General features: G+C 41.2%; 1 protein-coding gene across 1 annotated transcript; it reads left to right on the top strand.

Moving 5' to 3' along the window:
* Positions 1–4,081: 4,081 nt before the first annotated feature.
* Positions 4,082–16,264, top strand: LOC136178995 (presequence protease, mitochondrial-like). Its single transcript, XM_065953586.1, has 23 exons — positions 4,082–4,194; positions 5,049–5,145; positions 6,087–6,247; positions 6,578–6,704; positions 6,875–6,963; positions 7,203–7,331; positions 8,008–8,121; positions 8,314–8,410; positions 8,878–9,012; positions 9,274–9,412; positions 10,172–10,288; positions 10,407–10,536; positions 10,713–10,833; positions 11,736–11,812; positions 11,924–12,089; positions 12,349–12,449; positions 12,821–12,941; positions 13,034–13,084; positions 13,915–14,027; positions 14,185–14,307; positions 15,473–15,618; positions 15,936–16,038; positions 16,171–16,264. Exons 1-23 carry the CDS (start codon positions 4,094–4,096, stop codon positions 16,262–16,264), a joined length of 2,652 nt encoding a protein of 883 aa, XP_065809658.1. The 5' UTR covers positions 4,082–4,093.
* Positions 16,265–16,666: the final 402 nt, after the last annotated feature.

The following is a 16,666-nucleotide window of genomic DNA, read 5'->3' as shown; positions in this document are numbered from 1 at the left end:
TGGCTGAGTCTGAGAGCAGGAAGAAGAGGGAGGGGTTAACAAGCTCTGACTCATGTTTCATGCCTCTGACAGGGCAGATTCTCAACATGAATACATAACCTCTCTCTGTTGCATGGAAGAAAACTCTATAAGCAAGCATGTAAAAAACTCTAGTCACACATTTCTTAACATGTAAAAAGAAGTGAATAAAACACAGAGAATAACTGAACATGTTTTACAACTACTGTCAGAACGGAGCTACCTGTGAGCACCAGCATTACAAGCTGTGAAAATCTGAGACACCACAGGGAGGCGTCAGAGTTAACACTGAACTTCACCAGCATTGGAAGAGATGTTTTCACATACTGGATTAAATACATTGACCTGACCTTTATTCTTTGTTTTTGACTATCAGATGGTCAAACTGATGATTGAAGCAGATCATTGATGTTGTCTTTAAACATACTTCACCTCAGATTGAAGTCATGGTCCTGTTTCAAATACAAACCTACTGATTCCTACTTTTGCCTTAACTTAAAAAGCCTCCCCTTAAAACAGTCGGTTTGATTACAAGTAATGGAAGAATTTGGATGTGTAATAGAAGTAGTACACCGACAAAAAATACCTCAGTGTCCTTTTGTCGCTGCTCATTTGCTGATCCAGGCTGCACGGGGCTGGGGAGCTCACTTGTTGGTTACACCTATCTTGCACTCGTATATTAGTGAACGAGAGGGAACCAGGAAATGTGTGCACAGAGTGGAGTTGAGCAATAGGGAGAGGTTACCATGCTGCCCTCACTCATGTGATGAATTCTCTTAAAGGGACAGTGTGAGTTTGTCAGTCTGAGTTTTATCGTGCAGTTAAGATTAAAAGACAACATTGAACAACCACATGATGTTTTTAAATAACTTACAGCTCACAATAGTTGAAGCAAACATTGAAAAGCTTCATGTTTGGTTTCCTCTGAAATCTACAGTTTCATAGAGCTATTTTGTATAACTGAAAAAAAGATTTGTTGTGCTTTAAAGGAGAAGACAACAAAGACAGTGTACAAACAAACAACAACATACAGATTCATAAAAGACGTAATGCTGCAATAGAGAGGTTAGACTTCGGAGAATTCATACAAAAGTACGATAAAATAGTACGCAGAAGTTTAAATTTGTGTTTCATCTGTGTATGTTTTACCAAGTGTTGTAGTCAAGACCACACGAACTGAGACCAAAACAAACCTGAAATCAGAGTGCTCAGAGACCGAGACGAGACCAAGGCCAAGGCAGGGCAAGACTGAGATAAGACCAAGACCATAAATATAAATAAAACAATCATCATCTTTAAAATCCGAGACCGAGATGAGGCAGAGTAAAAATGATTTTGATTACGAGAAGAAAGCAAGACCTTTTAAAGATCCAGACCGATTTTGAGCACTACAACACTACAGTTTACCCACCTTCACTTCTTTATCAGGCACAAGTAAGTAGGCTCAGGACTGGTGAAATCAAACTTTGTAGTTATGTTTCAACAGTGAATAAAATATACAAAGCATTCATTATCAGGTATGTTCATATTCTGACTGAGGCTGGTTAAGTGTCCCTTCTCAGGTCAGTGGTTACACTAATGTGGGAAGGCAGCTTGAGGTGAGCACCTGCAATACAGGGCTGTCAAAATCTGAGAAACCACAGGGAGGCGTCAGAGTGCCACTGAACTTCACCACCTTAAGGAAATGTGTCAATACACCTTTTTAAATGTGATCTTTGAATAAATGGTTTAGATGTTTGAATTTCGACCCAATAATAGTTAGTGAAGACTGGTTTAATCAAACTTTGTAGTAATGATGTAACAGTGCATACAAATATCTCAACTAGAGACGTTTGGATTTTTGACTGATATACTCTGCAGTCATTATCAGGTTATTTATTAAGTCTGGCTGAGGCTCGTTAGTGGAAACTGCAAAAAGGCCGTTCTTTTTTTAAGTACAATAGAGCAACACCTAAACAGTCAAATAAGGAGAATGGTATTGGCTGAAACAGTGGATACTTTTATGAATGAGATACATTTCTAATGTGCAGCTATAAGTCCGTTCTTTTAGAAGACTAACATCCCACCAATAAACGATCAATTGTTTCGATCCAATCAGTAAAAGTCTTTAAAACAAGACATCTTCTGTCATTTTACTCTCCACTGAAAGTCTGTTTCAAAAGATAGGTCTTACATTGTTTTAAATTTTATTATTCATAGACTTTGTTACTTTGATTTTCAGATGCGGTGTCTTCCACATATCAGGAGCATAAAAACATATTCTTCATCACTTTTTTTTGTCTGATAATATTTCCTGCAGCCTTCAGCCTCTGTGTTTTCTAATTACTATTGTGTTATGTTGTTTTTAGATTATGATAATTCATGTTTTAAGATACCTCATTGTACATATTTCTATCAATTGGGTAGATGGTTAGTGATACAGCACAGATAAGAGAACAAAAGTCATCACTAGCACTGACAGCCTTCATGACTTAAAGGTCACATATTCTCCTCCTCTTCAACCTGTTTAAATAAGTCTCAGCGCTCCACAAAACATGTCTGTGAAGTTTCTTGTTCTAAATCCACTCTGATCCTGTATTTGATCATGCCTATAAACCCCTCTATTTCAGCCCTGCTCAGAACAGGCTGTGTGTGTACGTGCGAGGGTGAAAGGTTAACAGAATGCCTGAGATCCATGTCTGCTGTGGTGCAAGGAAAACGAGAGGGACTGGTCAGAGGAATGTCCTACGTCCACATATGATATTGAAATCAAGAAATGTGGCTTTACTGGTTTCGTCAAAGTACCGTAGTATGCGAGTGCAGTGAAGAAAAGTATAATCAGCTTTCTGTAGAAACATGGAAAAAAAACATAGATGTTAACACATTGTCCCCTAATGACTTACAGAACTCAGCAGAGTCTCCAGGAGTCCAGTTAAACCCCTGTCCAGCATGTAGAGGCTGGACAGAGAGGCGTCAGAGTTCCACTGAACTTCACCACCATTGGAAGAGGTGTTTTCACATACTGGTGGTTCACATACTGGATTAAATACATTGACCTGACCTTGATTCCTTGTTTTTGACTATCAGATGGTCAAACTGATGATTGAAGCAGATCATTGATGTTGTCTTTAAACGTACTTCGCCTCAGATTGAAGTCATAATCCTGTTTTAAATACAAACCTACTGATTCCTACTGCTGCTTTAATTTACAAAGCCTTGCCTTGCAACAGTCGGTTTGATTCCAAGTAATGAAAGAATTTGGATATGTAGTAGTAGTAGTAGTAGTAGTAGTAGTAGTAGTAGTAGTAGTACAACAATCAAAGATAGTTTTAAAAAACCTCACACTAACAGTTAAATGTTATCAAACCAATCCCTCACCAGGTACTAGCAGTAAACATAATTCCCATTCCAACAAAGTATTTGATTTGACCATGCAGCAACCAGTGTAGTGTTGAAAAATGAGGCCAATGTGGAAGTGCAAAATCCTGCAGTTCATCGAGTGTCCACTAGAGGCTGGCTCCAGGAACACCGGAATTCACATTCACACAACACATGCAAATAAAAAACTGTTTTTACAGCATGAATAAACATGTTAACAGCCTGGATTAGTTGTTGTCCACATGGGCACACACTGTACGGAGAGTGTATTTTTCTACAACAAATCCGATTTGAGGAACGATACGTGTTAACCATATTTAGCCAAGTAGCTGACATGATTGACAGGTGGGCGCGATGTGTACGAGGCTTAAAACCCGCCTCAGCTCCAGCTCTCAGTCTAGAAAGTTAGACTGAGACAGGATTTCCAGCATGGTGGCTGCTGCTGATGAGCCTCAGGAGCCCCTGCTGTAACAGATGGGTGACATCACTCAGGCTTCATCCATTAATATTTACAGTTTATGTTTCATACACATAATCCTCCTACAGTTAAATAAAAAGCTAATTAGCTAGCTTATCTTTTAATAGTTTTACCGGTCAGTTTTAGAAGAGAAAATGACTTTCAGATGATTGTTTCTTAATTCTTGGCTTGCTGATGAGCTTTATGTCTGACATGTTTTTTTGTTGTTGCCTCCCTTCGTAAACAGCCAGTGACTACACCATGTATCCGTTCTCAACCCAAAATGGAAAAGACTTCCAGAATCTTCTCTCGGTCTATCTGGATGCAGCTTTCTTCCCGTGTTTACGAGAGCAGGATTTCTGGTGAGTCGTGACTGCTGCTTCTCATATTTGTTTCATGTTTGTATTTATTTGACTTGACAGCATTGTATCAAAAGTCAACTTTTAAATATTCAGTGAAGATTTTGTCTTTATAGTCAGCTGTTAACTCTGTTAGTTGGACTGTTTGTCCTGAGGCTGGCTTCACACTAGGGGAGTTTAGGCCTGATTTTGGGCCTTTTATTTGTCCAAATAATCCTCAAGTGTGTGGTGTCAATACGATTATTTTACAGCTCCTGATCGAGTCAGAGCCTCCCCGATCTGGAATCCTAAATACAAAAACATGTTTGTTATTTACCATTCCAGATCGGGCTGCCTCCGACTGAATACCTGCAGTAGCCAAAAAGAGAGCGAAGAGAGCATCACTTTTACAGCTCACAAACATGCCAGTGAACACAAACATAACTGTGCCCTGAGCCAAGAGGAATATAGAAAAAGAAGAGCAGCTTGAGTAACAACATGAGTGGCTTTTTAATGTCTCGACTGTCTTCCATATTTGTTTTTCTTCTGAAGTCACGTTTGATCACACGAGTTTCTGTGAGATCTCGTGTCTGTGGGATCACCACTGTGAACTCGTTTCTACAAACTGCAGGTGTGTGGTCTCACAGTCGGGTCAAATCGTCTAGTGTGTGCAGTCGGAGGATTATAATGTTTAGAATCATTTAGCTGTCCTTATGTCTTTGGTCTCCCACGTTTTTTAAATAGGTTAAGATCTGAATATTGTCGAGTGTGTAGCCAGCCTAAAAGAGTCCAAGACCTTTCTGATATCACTTGTTTGAAACAGTCGCTGATGAAATCTGCTCTTCACTAGTTCATTTCTGTTTGTGTTGATTTTGCAGGCAGGAGGGCTGGAGGCTGGAGAATGAAAACCCAACAGATCCCAACTCCCCTCTGGTCTTTAAAGGAGTGGTGTTCAATGAAATGAAAGGGGCGTTTGTAAGTCTACACTTTCTGAATCATAGTTTTATATGTAGATACAATATAGTGAAGTTTAAGTGTTCTTTTAAGGAGCTTCAGATATCTTATATTTCATGTTACTTAAAAGCACCTCATGGATTAAGTTTGAGAGTGAAGTGGTTCGTGGTAACTCCAAGTGTTTTTTTTCTTGCTTTTATATTTATACTCACTTTAAATATGTTATGACATCATGGAACAAAGTTAAAATTATGCCTGCTCACGGTTTAGTAGTTGGCAAAAAAAACAAAACAACTCAGGCCCTGCTGTGTCCACCTAGCGTTTTTTTTTTTCAGGCAGAAAAGAGCTGGCTGTGCGTTGAGAATAAAAGCGCTGCACGTCCGTCCTGTCTCTATGACAACAGTCTGTTGACAACAGCTCCTGTATGACCGACACTGTTCCGTTGCTTTTCTCTGTTTGATTTTTATCTGTCACTTTGAGCATCAAACGGAGGATGCTTGACCTCCAAATTTTTCCTGGATGATGAGCTCAATAATAATGACATCCCCGTTCTCACGGCTCCGATCAGACACAGAGCAAGGACCCAACTGATGTACTTTATGATTGGCTGGTTGAAAGAAAAGCGCCGGTGACGTCAACAGCGGCCTCATAAAAAGTTGAAAGATTTTTAGTTTGAAGCACTCGGAGCGATCGCACAAATTAGGCAGAGCGCTCGGAAGAAAGGCGCTGGACGCTGCGCTTTGCTGCTGCTGCAAACGCTCTTTCCTCATTGGGAACAATAGAACAAAGACACTCAGAAAAAGCTAACAAAAAAAATAAATGCTAGGCGGACATGGGGCCTAATGCAACAGCAGTGAAACAAGTTCCAGATATGAGATGAACAGGTGACGTCAGATAAATGGTTTTGAAATAAGAGTGTGTCAGTGACTGTTTAACGTTTGATTGTGTGTTTTTTTTATTAGTCTGACAATGAGCGCGTGTACGCCCAGCACCTCCAGAACAAGCTGTATCCAGACCACACGTACTCTGTGGTGTCAGGAGGAGAGCCTCTAGCCATCCCTGACCTTACCTGGGAACAGCTCAAGCAGTTCCACGCCACGCATTACCACCCCAGCAACGCCAGGTACATGGACACACACACGTGTACACTGTGAGCCTAGAAGGGACAGGAAACTGTAAAGTGCTGTGAAGAAATGAGATGAGAGCAGGTGTTAGCCAGCAGAATCCTTTCTTTGTTACATTTAATAATCTCCTGCAGCAGAACGATGCAGGCTCACATTGACACAGTAGATATGAAACACAGGAAACTTTAATAATTTGATGGTAACTGATGCTAGTTTGTCTTTTTCATGCTTTATCGATCTTATTTATTTCAGAATGATCATAATTTCTTAAAAATAATTTAAAATTGCTCAGAAAACACCCCTGAGAGTGTCCTCCATGTGCTCCTCAGGTTCTTCACGTATGGAGATTTGCCTTTGGAGCAGCATCTGAAGCAGATCGAAGAGGAAGCTCTGTCCAAGTTTGAACGCATCAACCCGAACACAGAGGTCCCCCCCCAGCCACACTGGAGCAGCCCTGTGAGTGTCATAATCCAGACCAGCATCTGTAACTTCTACTGATCAATAGATCTTAAAAACTACACCAACAATCTCAACAGCTGTTTATTATTGCACGCTTTTATATTAACACACTGAAATGCATTGATTAGTCGTTTTGATGTCGTCGTGAATCTCAATGGTTTCCCCAGAGAGAGGACCATGTGACCTGCAGCCCTGACGCTCTGGCTCCGGATCCGGCCCGGCAGAACACGCTGTGTGTGAGCTACCTGCTGGGAGAGTAAGACCGAAAATCATTTCTTTTTATTTTGCATTAAGATGGGAGAAGCCATAAAAAGAGCCTCCATCCTCCTCTTTATTCACTACATCTTGGTTGTCATGTCGACGGCTTTTTAAAGACTGAGAGCTTTACAGTACAGAAAGGATTCACTCAACAATTCTCTTCATTCAAAGTGAAGTTTTTTGCGAGTCCTATTGTTCAGAAATATTTAAAATCTCTTTGTTTTTTTCCCCGCGCAGCATCACTGACACATTTGAAGGATTCACCCTCAGCCTGCTGTCGTCTCTCATGATCTCTGGACCCAACTCTCCCTTCTACAAAGCTCTCATCGAACCCAATATAAGAACTGACTTCTCCTCTGTTGTAGGGTGAGTACACATGACGCAAAGTAACAAACTCTCACAAATAAAATGATCAGCAAGCTCAGAGGTTATTTAGAGCGACGGCTGGAGAAGCAGCGAGGACAGAAGTTTGGTTTAATGTGGAGGACTTCTCTGATCCAGAGGCTCAACGACGGTCCAGAACTATTTGATCTGTCAGTGCTGAGACAGCCGATGGAGACGACAGAGAGGGGCAGGACAGGATGGGGATGATGCCCCCTGGAGGATTTGAATGTTATGGCTCTAATGTTTTAAAATAAACATCCTCATTTTGGCACGTTTGTAAATATTTTACAGCCAGCCGCTAAGATTTCAGTTATTGTCAATCCATGCAATTCTCTAAACACCAGATAAGCCAATAGAAGAATGTAATTGCAGTAGCTGGGTTCAACCTGTAGAGGGCCGTAGCTATGCATATTTCTAACACAAAATGTGGAATTTAAATTTAGATACTTTGTACTCTGGGGGTTTAGTTACTCTTTAAAGACGGGTTTTCATCTATATGATTTTGCTAAGCTACTTAGATGACAACTTTCTTTTAGAAATGTCTATTAAAAGATAATTTAACATTTTAGTATATTGCTGCTGAGCTGTGATGCTCTGCCTCATGTGCTGCAGACAGCGCTCAGAGTACTGCATTGTTCTGACATGTTGTGTTCTGCAGATATGACGGCAGCACCAAAGAGGCGTCGTTCAGTATAGGACTGCAGGGAATGGCCGAGGAGGACACCGAGAGAGTGAAGCAAATCATCAGCCAAACCATCAACGACATCATCGAGTAAGTCCCACGCTCCCTTTTGTATTTAAGACTTTAATATATGTTTACAAACCTGCTCTCTCTAAGTGTCAGCGTGTTTTGATAAAGCCATAAACTGTAAGGTCTACTTGCACATGAAGGATGATGAGTTGCTTGGTTACATGAAATTGAAACGGCACATAAGATAAAATGAGTCCTCGTCATCATCGGCAGGAGCGGCTTTGAGGAGGAAAGAATCGACGCTCTCCTGCATAAGATCGAGATCCAGATGAAGCACCAGTCCACAAACTTCGGCCTGTCTCTGGCCTCGGTGAGTTCACAAACACAAGGACACTGCATGTATTTATAAACCTCTATGTGTGAGATATGTCAGGAACAATGATGATGTTAGTTATGTTGTCTCTGCTGAAATCTTGTGTTTCTACCACTATATACTCTGTGTATTTCTATACAAATACAGAATGTTTTAAACATGTCTAAACGTATGAGATGAGCTTGTTTTCACAGCAGTTTATTTGCTGATTTCTTCCTTTTTTTGATGAGTTGCAGTAAACTCAATAATCACAGAGAGTATAATATTTAAAGGGATTACACATGTGTATGAGAAGTAAAGTTTTAATCACTATACATCAATGTAAGAGTCAAACAGGACACTTAGATTAGCTTTATTTTGTCAGTAATGTTATAATCGCTTTGTGGATTCTGCTGCATGTTTCACATGTCGGTTTCATTATTCATGGCTGTTTGTGTATGTATATACATTTTTGTTTTTTCTAGTACATTGCGTCATCGTGGAACCACGACGGCGACCCGGTGGAGCTGCTGCAGATCAACGACAGCGTTGCCAAGTTCAAACAGACCCTGAAGGAAAACCCTCGCTTCCTCCAGGACAAAGTCAAGCACTACTTTAAGGTGTGTGACACTGGGAAAGTACTTTTCTTCAAAACATCCAGAAATATGTGAAAAAAAGGTTTTAAAAAAATACAAGAATAAACCTTTTACAAGTCTCATTAATGTTCTCTGTAGGGGGAAATACTCGGTCTGCTCTTAAGGTCAACCTCAGCAGCCCTGGAGTGTTTTAAGATCATGACAAAAAAACATGAACTTTGAAGGTTTTCTGTATCATTTGTGTTTTTTCTCTTCCTCTTCAAATCCCCATTACCCCCCCTACAGGAGAACACACACAGACTGACCCTGTCCATGAGTCCGGATGAGGTCTACTTGGAGAAACAGGCCAAAGCCGAGGAGGAGAAGCTCCAGAAAAAGATCCATGCTCTGTCAGACAGCGACAAAAAAGACATCTATGAAAAAGGTACAAATGATTGAAACTGCTCCACGGAGGAAATCTGTGTTTCTCTGCTTCTGTTAAAACACTTTCTGAGCTTGACTCTGTGAAATCACACAGAATTGTCTGAAGCAAACAGGCTTTTATTGGCTGCTTGATTGATTTGATTGAAGCCCCAAAAAATCCAATAAACCATCAGATTAACACAATAACTGGGAAAAAAACATCAAGCGCTGCAATGTGACTGTATACAGAATATATTCATGTTGACCTGTTCTAGATCCCTCATTTAGTCATATAGTGTTACAATGCTGGATGTTCAAACTAAACACAGGCAGAGTTATAGAGCATGAGGTAAACACATGTTGGAGTAATCCCAGGATGAGTCAGCAGAGGGCGCTAAACGGCTTGAGGTGTTTTTTACTGACGCCAGTATCAGATAAATAAGATGTTTTTTGAGCTGCAAATCATTCAAAGCTGCTCTATAAGTTTTCAAAGACAGACAAAAGTGTTACTGAATTGAGTGTCATTTGCCAGTTTTAGTCCGAGGGGGTGAGGAGTTGCCTTAAATATTAAAAACCGTCTTTGAGGGGACTTGTTAGAAACATTAAAGTACAGAGATTTACTGATGGAAAACCATAAAAGAACATTTCACCTGCATTCACTTTTCTGTTTATGACCCAACCAGTAAAACTTGTTGAAACATTTCAGAAGGATTTGATTGAGGCACTTCTGATTTAACTGTCTGTTTCATATTCATGTTCTTCTTCTTCTTCTTGGGAAAAGGTCTGGAGCTGCTGGCTGCTCAGAGCAAAACGCAGGACGCCTCCTGTTTGCCGGCACTGAAAGTGTCTGACATTGAGCCCACGATCCCTGTTACTCCTGTTCAGATCAGCACAGCAGGTACGGCCCAGTGTCCGCTCTACACAAGTTTATAAAACATTATACACAACAAGGAAGAATCATCTCAGAGTGTTGTGGTTCAAACCCTTAAAATGTTTCCTCTCCTTGTCTCCTTCAGTCGGCGTACCGGTGCAGTACTGTGAGCAGCCCACCAACGGGCTAGTTTACTTCAGAGCCATGTGCAGTCTCAACACACTGCCGGAGGACCTCAGGCTCTATGTCCCGCTCTTCTGCAGCGTTGTCACCAAGTAAGTTCACCTGACAGTCGATTGGACCAGAGCAAGATTTCAAAATGTGTCACCTGGTATATGAAAAGTTTGAAGATATTATGCTTTATTGATCTTTTCTGTATTTGTGTGAGGTTTGGACAGGTGGTGTTTGAAAGCATTTTAAAGATTGCATGTGTGTCTGTTTGTTAAATCAGGATGGGCTGTGGAGGTCTGGACTACAGACAACAGTCCCAGCAGATGGAGCTGAGGACTGGGGGCATGTCTGTCTCCACCCAGGTCGTCCCTGACTCCACCCAGCTGGACATGTACGAGCAGGTCAGTACCAGCTTACTGTGTTTGAAAAGTCTTACAAATATATGGATAGAAGTAATGTTTGGACAGAGACATTTCTGGACAAGAATACTTTAGATGATGTAGGGAGTGAGTCTGAGCCTGAAGGCAAAGCTCTCCATTTACCGGTCACCTATGATCATGAGCTATGGGTAGTGACCGAAATAATAAGATGGTGGATACAAGCGGCTGAAATGAGTTTCCTCCAGAGGTCGGCTGGGCTCAGTCTTAGAGAGAGGGCGAGGAGCTCAGACATTCTGGTAGAGCTCAGAGTAGAGCCGTTTCTCCCTCAAATCTAAAGGAGCCAGTCGAGGTGGTTCGGCCATCTGATTAGGATGCCACCTGGACGCCTCCCTTTGAGGTCTTCTGAGCACGCCCCAACTGGGAGGAGACCCCGGGGGAGACCCAGAGTTTACTGGAGGGATTACTGTGTATATCCCCACTGGCCTGGGAACACGTCAGAATCCCTCAGGAGGAACTGGGGAGAGAGAAGTCTGGGTTGAATTACTACTGCTGCCACAGAGACCTGACCTTTGATAAGTGGAAGAAAATGGATGAATGGAGTAATGAAGTATGCTGCTCCATGTCAGGTTCCTTCATATATGACATCACATGTAATTTAGTAACTTTATTCTATATTAATTAAATGTTTGTTCTTTATTATGATGATTCTTGTGCATTGTGGAAACCCATCTTCTTTCTGCTGCGTCGTCTTCAAAAATCAAATGTCTCCTCAAAGCTGCAGAAATTGAAACTGAGTGATCGTGTGTTACATAAACAGAGGTTGTGATTTATGTTGGTTCAGTGTTTAACTGCTGCTGGTTACATTACATCGGTATAAAACAGGTAATCAAAGAAGAGTCTTGTCTCTGTGTTCTCTGTTCCAGGGTGTCCTCCTGTCCTCCTCCTGCCTGGAGAGAAACCTTCCTCACATGTTTCATCTGTGGAGCGACATATTCAACAAGTACGTCCTCCATCACTTCTTATAAACTGAGAGAAAATGTGTCCTGAAATTCGAGGAGGCTGAGAAGACAGCTCGATATTTATCTTTTTCTTTTTTTTTTTTCCACTACAGCCCCCACTTTGACGAGGTGGAGCGCCTGAGAGTGCTGGTGATGATGTCAGCACAGGAGTTAGCCAATGGGATCTCCTACTCGGGCCACATGTACGCCATGACACGTGCAGGCCGTCACCTGACTCCAGCAGGAGACCTCAATGAGACGCTTGGTGGGATGGAACAGGTATGCACCTGGAGTGTTGATCCTAAAAAACTAAAATGATAGTGTCTGACTCCTGCACGTCAGCTTTAAGAAGTGTTGTCATAGTGATTTAAAGCTTGAAGTAAATTACGCAGACGCAGATTCAAGACATACAGTATAGCATGATTTCTTTCTGACAAGCAGAGACAATTTCATTTGTTCCTACTTTGTGCAAGAGGTTTTTTGTTTTTCCATTCTCTCGCTTCATATTTGATCCATCTTTTATCAATGATTACTTCAGGTGAAGTTTATGAAGAGGGTCGCTGAGTTGTCCGACCTCAGCCAAGTCATCCGAACGCTCGTCAGGATCAAGAAGCACCTTCTCAACCCGGACAACATGAGGTGAGATGTTACACCTGAGGAGAGGTTTTCTTTTAAAAAGTTTTGTTTTGGGGCTTTTTGGGCCTTTATTTTAGAGACAGGACAGTGGACAGAGTCAGAAATCAGAGAGAGAGAGAGAGAGAGAGAGAGAGAGAGAGTGGGGAAAGCAGGAAATGAGCCACAGGTCGTCCGCTTGGAGGACTACAGCCTCCACACATGGGGCGTCCACTAACCACTAGGCTATGGTCGCCTCCATGGTGATAGATTTTTGAATGATGAAGAGATAGTGACAGTATTCTGCAGTTAATGTTATTTTAATTACTGCAACATGGTTTCAATATAAAGGGTCTGTTTGTAACATGCTCGTCAATGTAAATGTTTGTCTCTTACAGGTGTGCGATCAACACTACTCCACAGAAAATGTCGGACACGGCAGCACAGCTGGAGAGCTTCATGAAGGACGTGGCTGACAACAGAAAGGAGCGCAAACCGGTCAGAAGTAACATTATTGAGGTAAACTATCAACAAACAAATCAAAACATGAAAGCAGGCAGAATAATTCTTAAAATTAGATTTTAATATTCTCTTGATTTTTTTTTCTAAAGAGGCCTCTCGACCCATCGGATGTCTCGGGGCTGAGCCGGAAACTCATCTCTGTAAGTTTTCAGGAACATCTTACATTTCTCTGTTTGTTTGCTCACTATGTCAGTGGTTCTCAACTGGTGGGTAGGGGCCCATAAGTGGGTCACAGAGCTGTTTTCAGTGGGTCGTGACTGAGTTCTTAGGGGAAAAAAATGGTGTCAAAAAGTCTGTAAAGTTCTATGTTCTGTATCTTTGTCCTGTCACATCTTTTGAAACATCTTTCATTGAAAATAAACCTGATAGGTTGAACAATATCAGAAACTCTGGTCGCAGGAGGAGATGGTGGTGAGTCCTAAAGCTAAACCCATTAAGAACCACTCCTCTAAATATATCCCTGCCATAGTGAGTTCACATTATATTAAAGGCAGAACCATCTCTGCAGATTAAAGAAGATAAAATAATGGAAAAGATGAAGAAAGGCCGTCTTATAGAAACGCAAAAATACAGATTTTAAAGTCAAAAATCTTTGAAGAAGCAAAATAACACCAACACAAAACAGTTGAACCTTTGATTTCAATAGTTGTGAGATCACCTGTAATTTTATTTTGTCCTTTATTATGAGACATTCCTTCAAAACAAAGTCCTGTGCATGCATGAGATTATAAATATAACGCTTATTTGTTTTTTTTTAATACCTGAGTACAATATTCCACCAGTACCTCTCAGCTCTCTTTTAACCATAGTTTACATCTTATTGTATGATATAACTGTTTTGTTTGTATATATACTAGTGGGTTTAGTATTTGTATATGTTCTATATTTAACTACTTCTCTACAGGTGTGCTCCGACAGGTTTTTGTTGTACTTGTACAGTGACAGTAAAGATCATCTTCTCTGATTTCAGGAGCACAACTTCCAGCCGTGTCAGATGAAAACGTTCTTCCAGCTTCCCTTCCCTGTTCACTTTATCAGCGAGAGTATTCGTACGGTACCCTTCTCCCACCACGACTACGCCAGGTAACCACACCTGTACCTGGCAGGGATGAGTGACAGCACTTCCTTTAAAAGTCTGATTTACACGGACAGTTTTTTGTCTTTCTACTTTTTTCTACGTGTAACTTTTAGTTCATCTAAAGTGTAATAAAAACTTTTTGTTTCCTTTTTTCTCTTAAAGTTTGTGCATCTTGGCGAGGATGATGACGGCTAAGTTTCTGCATGGAGAAATCAGGGAGAAGGGAGGAGCCTACGGGGGCGGGGCCAGGATGGGAGGAGGTCTTTTCTCTTTTTACTCGTACAGGTGAGAGGCCGCGACACCACACTCAACAAAGTTTTAAAAAACATTATGGAAATTGTAATGACGTTGAAATACAATAACAGTTCATTTTGTTGCCTTGGCTGAAACAAGTTTAATATTTTATATACACTCAGGCTTTCTCGAACCTTAGAAAACGGTGTGCATTTTGGTTAATAGGTGTATTTAATGGAATATAATACACACAAAATCTCCGTACTTATGAAGGAGTAGAGGTAGATTCTATAAAAGGGGGCAGGCTGTGTTGTCTTCAAGATATGAATTTTGGTAAAGGTCACATATCCTCCTCTTCAGTGTAAATAAGTCTCAGACCTCCTCAAAACATGTGTGTGAAGTTTCTTGTTCTAAATCCACTCTGATCCAGTATTTGATCATGTCTATAAACCCCTCTATTTCAGCCTTACTCAGAACAGACAGTTTCTGTGTCTGTACCTTTAAATATGTAAATGAGCTGTGTTTGACCACACCCCCTCACTGGAAGGGCTCGGGTGTCTCAGGCTTTCTCGCTACCTGCTCTATTGTTTACGGTGAGAAGGCAGACTCAGAGGGCAGAACAAACACCTAGCTGTGGGAGTGTCACCCACCTGGGGGAGGGGCTACTGCCCTTTGTGATGTCATGAAGGGAAAATCTCTAAACGACCTGTTTGAGTACACATTTTCTGAAAGGTGTTGCAGGCAGAAGACGGAGAGGATGGACTTTTCTCATCATTGGGGGGTTTGAAGACGGACTAGAGACACAGAAACATGGTGAAGAGGATTTAACAGAATATGTGACCTTTAAAATGTATTTTAAATCAAGTTTTGGAGAGACAAGGGAAAGAACCAAAGTTGCAGCAGCACTTATTTTGTTCTAATCGCATGAAATTTGAGTTTATTTGCTGAAAGACAGTTGTTGCCATATTCTCAAATGTGACCTCTTCTTCCTCCCTTTGTCCAAAATGCTAAATGTTTATATTCCAAGAATATTCAGGCGATCTGTCTGGAAAAAAAGAGACACAGAAGACTGAACAATTTACTAAGGGAAGCCATCATGGGGCGTTTTTGGGAGCTGTAATAAAATATTCCAAATTACTTCTACATTTAAAAAGAATCTTCTTTGAGATGAACAGTGTGTCGTTGATTTTGTATTTCTTTCTCGTACTTCTCTAAGGGATCCAAACTCGGTGCAGACCTTGTCTGCGTTTCGTCGAGGTGTGGACTGGGCGAAGTCGGGACAGTTCACCCAGCAGGACATCGATGAAGCTAAACTGTCAGTGTTCTCGGCTGTAGACTCGCCTGTGGCCCCCGCGGACAAAGGTGAGGAACGACTGAGTGATCCCTCCAGCTGCTGTCAGGATGCCTCACCTGATCCTCCTCCAATCAGATCTCTGGAGCTTTAACATCTCAGTACATCACTGACAACTTCAACATTAGAAGTCTTTAATGGAGGTTAAAAGCTTTTAAAGGATTAATGAATAAAATGATGAGTAAAAAGTTGAATTATAACCAAGTTCAGATATGAAGAGATCTTCATTAGTTTTATTAACTTAGTCTCCGTCTCTGTTGTAAAGCCGTCACTGTCTCCACTTTATCTCTTAGCCGTCTGGTTTGTTCACTCTGTGTTTGTGTTGCAGGAATGGGTCGCTTCCTCAGCGGAGTCACCGATGAGATGAAGCAGAATCACAGAGAAAGACTTTTTGCTGTCACTCACCAAAGTCTGGTGGAAGTGGCTGAAAGGTACAAACTTTATGTCCCCTTACATAACTCAGAAATGAAGAGAAGGAGAAGCTAAAAGAAAAAACAGACTGACAAACTGTTCCCGTTTATTCCCACATCAAGTGTTAACTCGTGTTTTCCCCCTCGCTGCAGATACCTCGGCGTCGGTCAGAGGACTTGTGGAGTTGCTATCTTGGGTCCAGAGAACGAGGCGATTAAAAAAGATCCCTCATGGATCGTAAAATAATCCAGTCTGTAGGTAACTTGTGATTTAAATACTCAACTGGACTTCTGGAGAATCACAGCTGCACGACTTCTTCTGTACTGAATGCTGAAAGTCTACGGTTAGGATTTTTTATTAAAGAGTCAAAAAGCTGAAGCGCACAATATCAAGAGGAGGACTGAGAGCTGCTGTCATGGTTCAGATACGTCTTCATTCTGTATATATTTAATGAAATATATGATCATGTTGGAATACACTATGTGAGTGAGCTCTTCTTTTTGGGATCATTGCAAAAGTATCATCAAGAGATATATCATTTATATAAACTTCAATCAGGTGTTTTTGTTTTTTTCTGCAGGATACAAATGACTTTCTTCCTCTGTGGTTTACTCTGGGAAACTCAGAGCAGAGGAAGAACATCAGAGC

The sequence above is a fragment of the Labrus bergylta genome, chromosome 4 (assembly GCF_963930695.1).
Source record: "Labrus bergylta chromosome 4, fLabBer1.1, whole genome shotgun sequence".
Lineage (NCBI taxonomy): Eukaryota > Metazoa > Chordata > Actinopteri > Labriformes > Labridae > Labrus > Labrus bergylta.
The sequence above is the reverse complement of the archived record's forward strand: the minus strand, read 5'-3'. Positions and strand labels throughout refer to the sequence as shown.

Bases quoted from the DNA above. Each gene is read 5' to 3' on its own strand.
- LOC136178995 (XM_065953586.1), top strand. From the start codon at position 4,094: ATGTATCCGTTCTCAACCCAAAATGGAAAAGACTTCCAGAATCTTCTC. The intron at 6,248-6,577 runs GTACATGGACAC...TGTGCTCCTCAG, and splicing joins TACCACCCCAGCAACGCCAG to GTTCTTCACGTATGGAGATT. The intron at 14,028-14,184 runs GTAACCACACCT...TTTCTCTTAAAG, and splicing joins TCCCACCACGACTACGCCAG to TTTGTGCATCTTGGCGAGGA.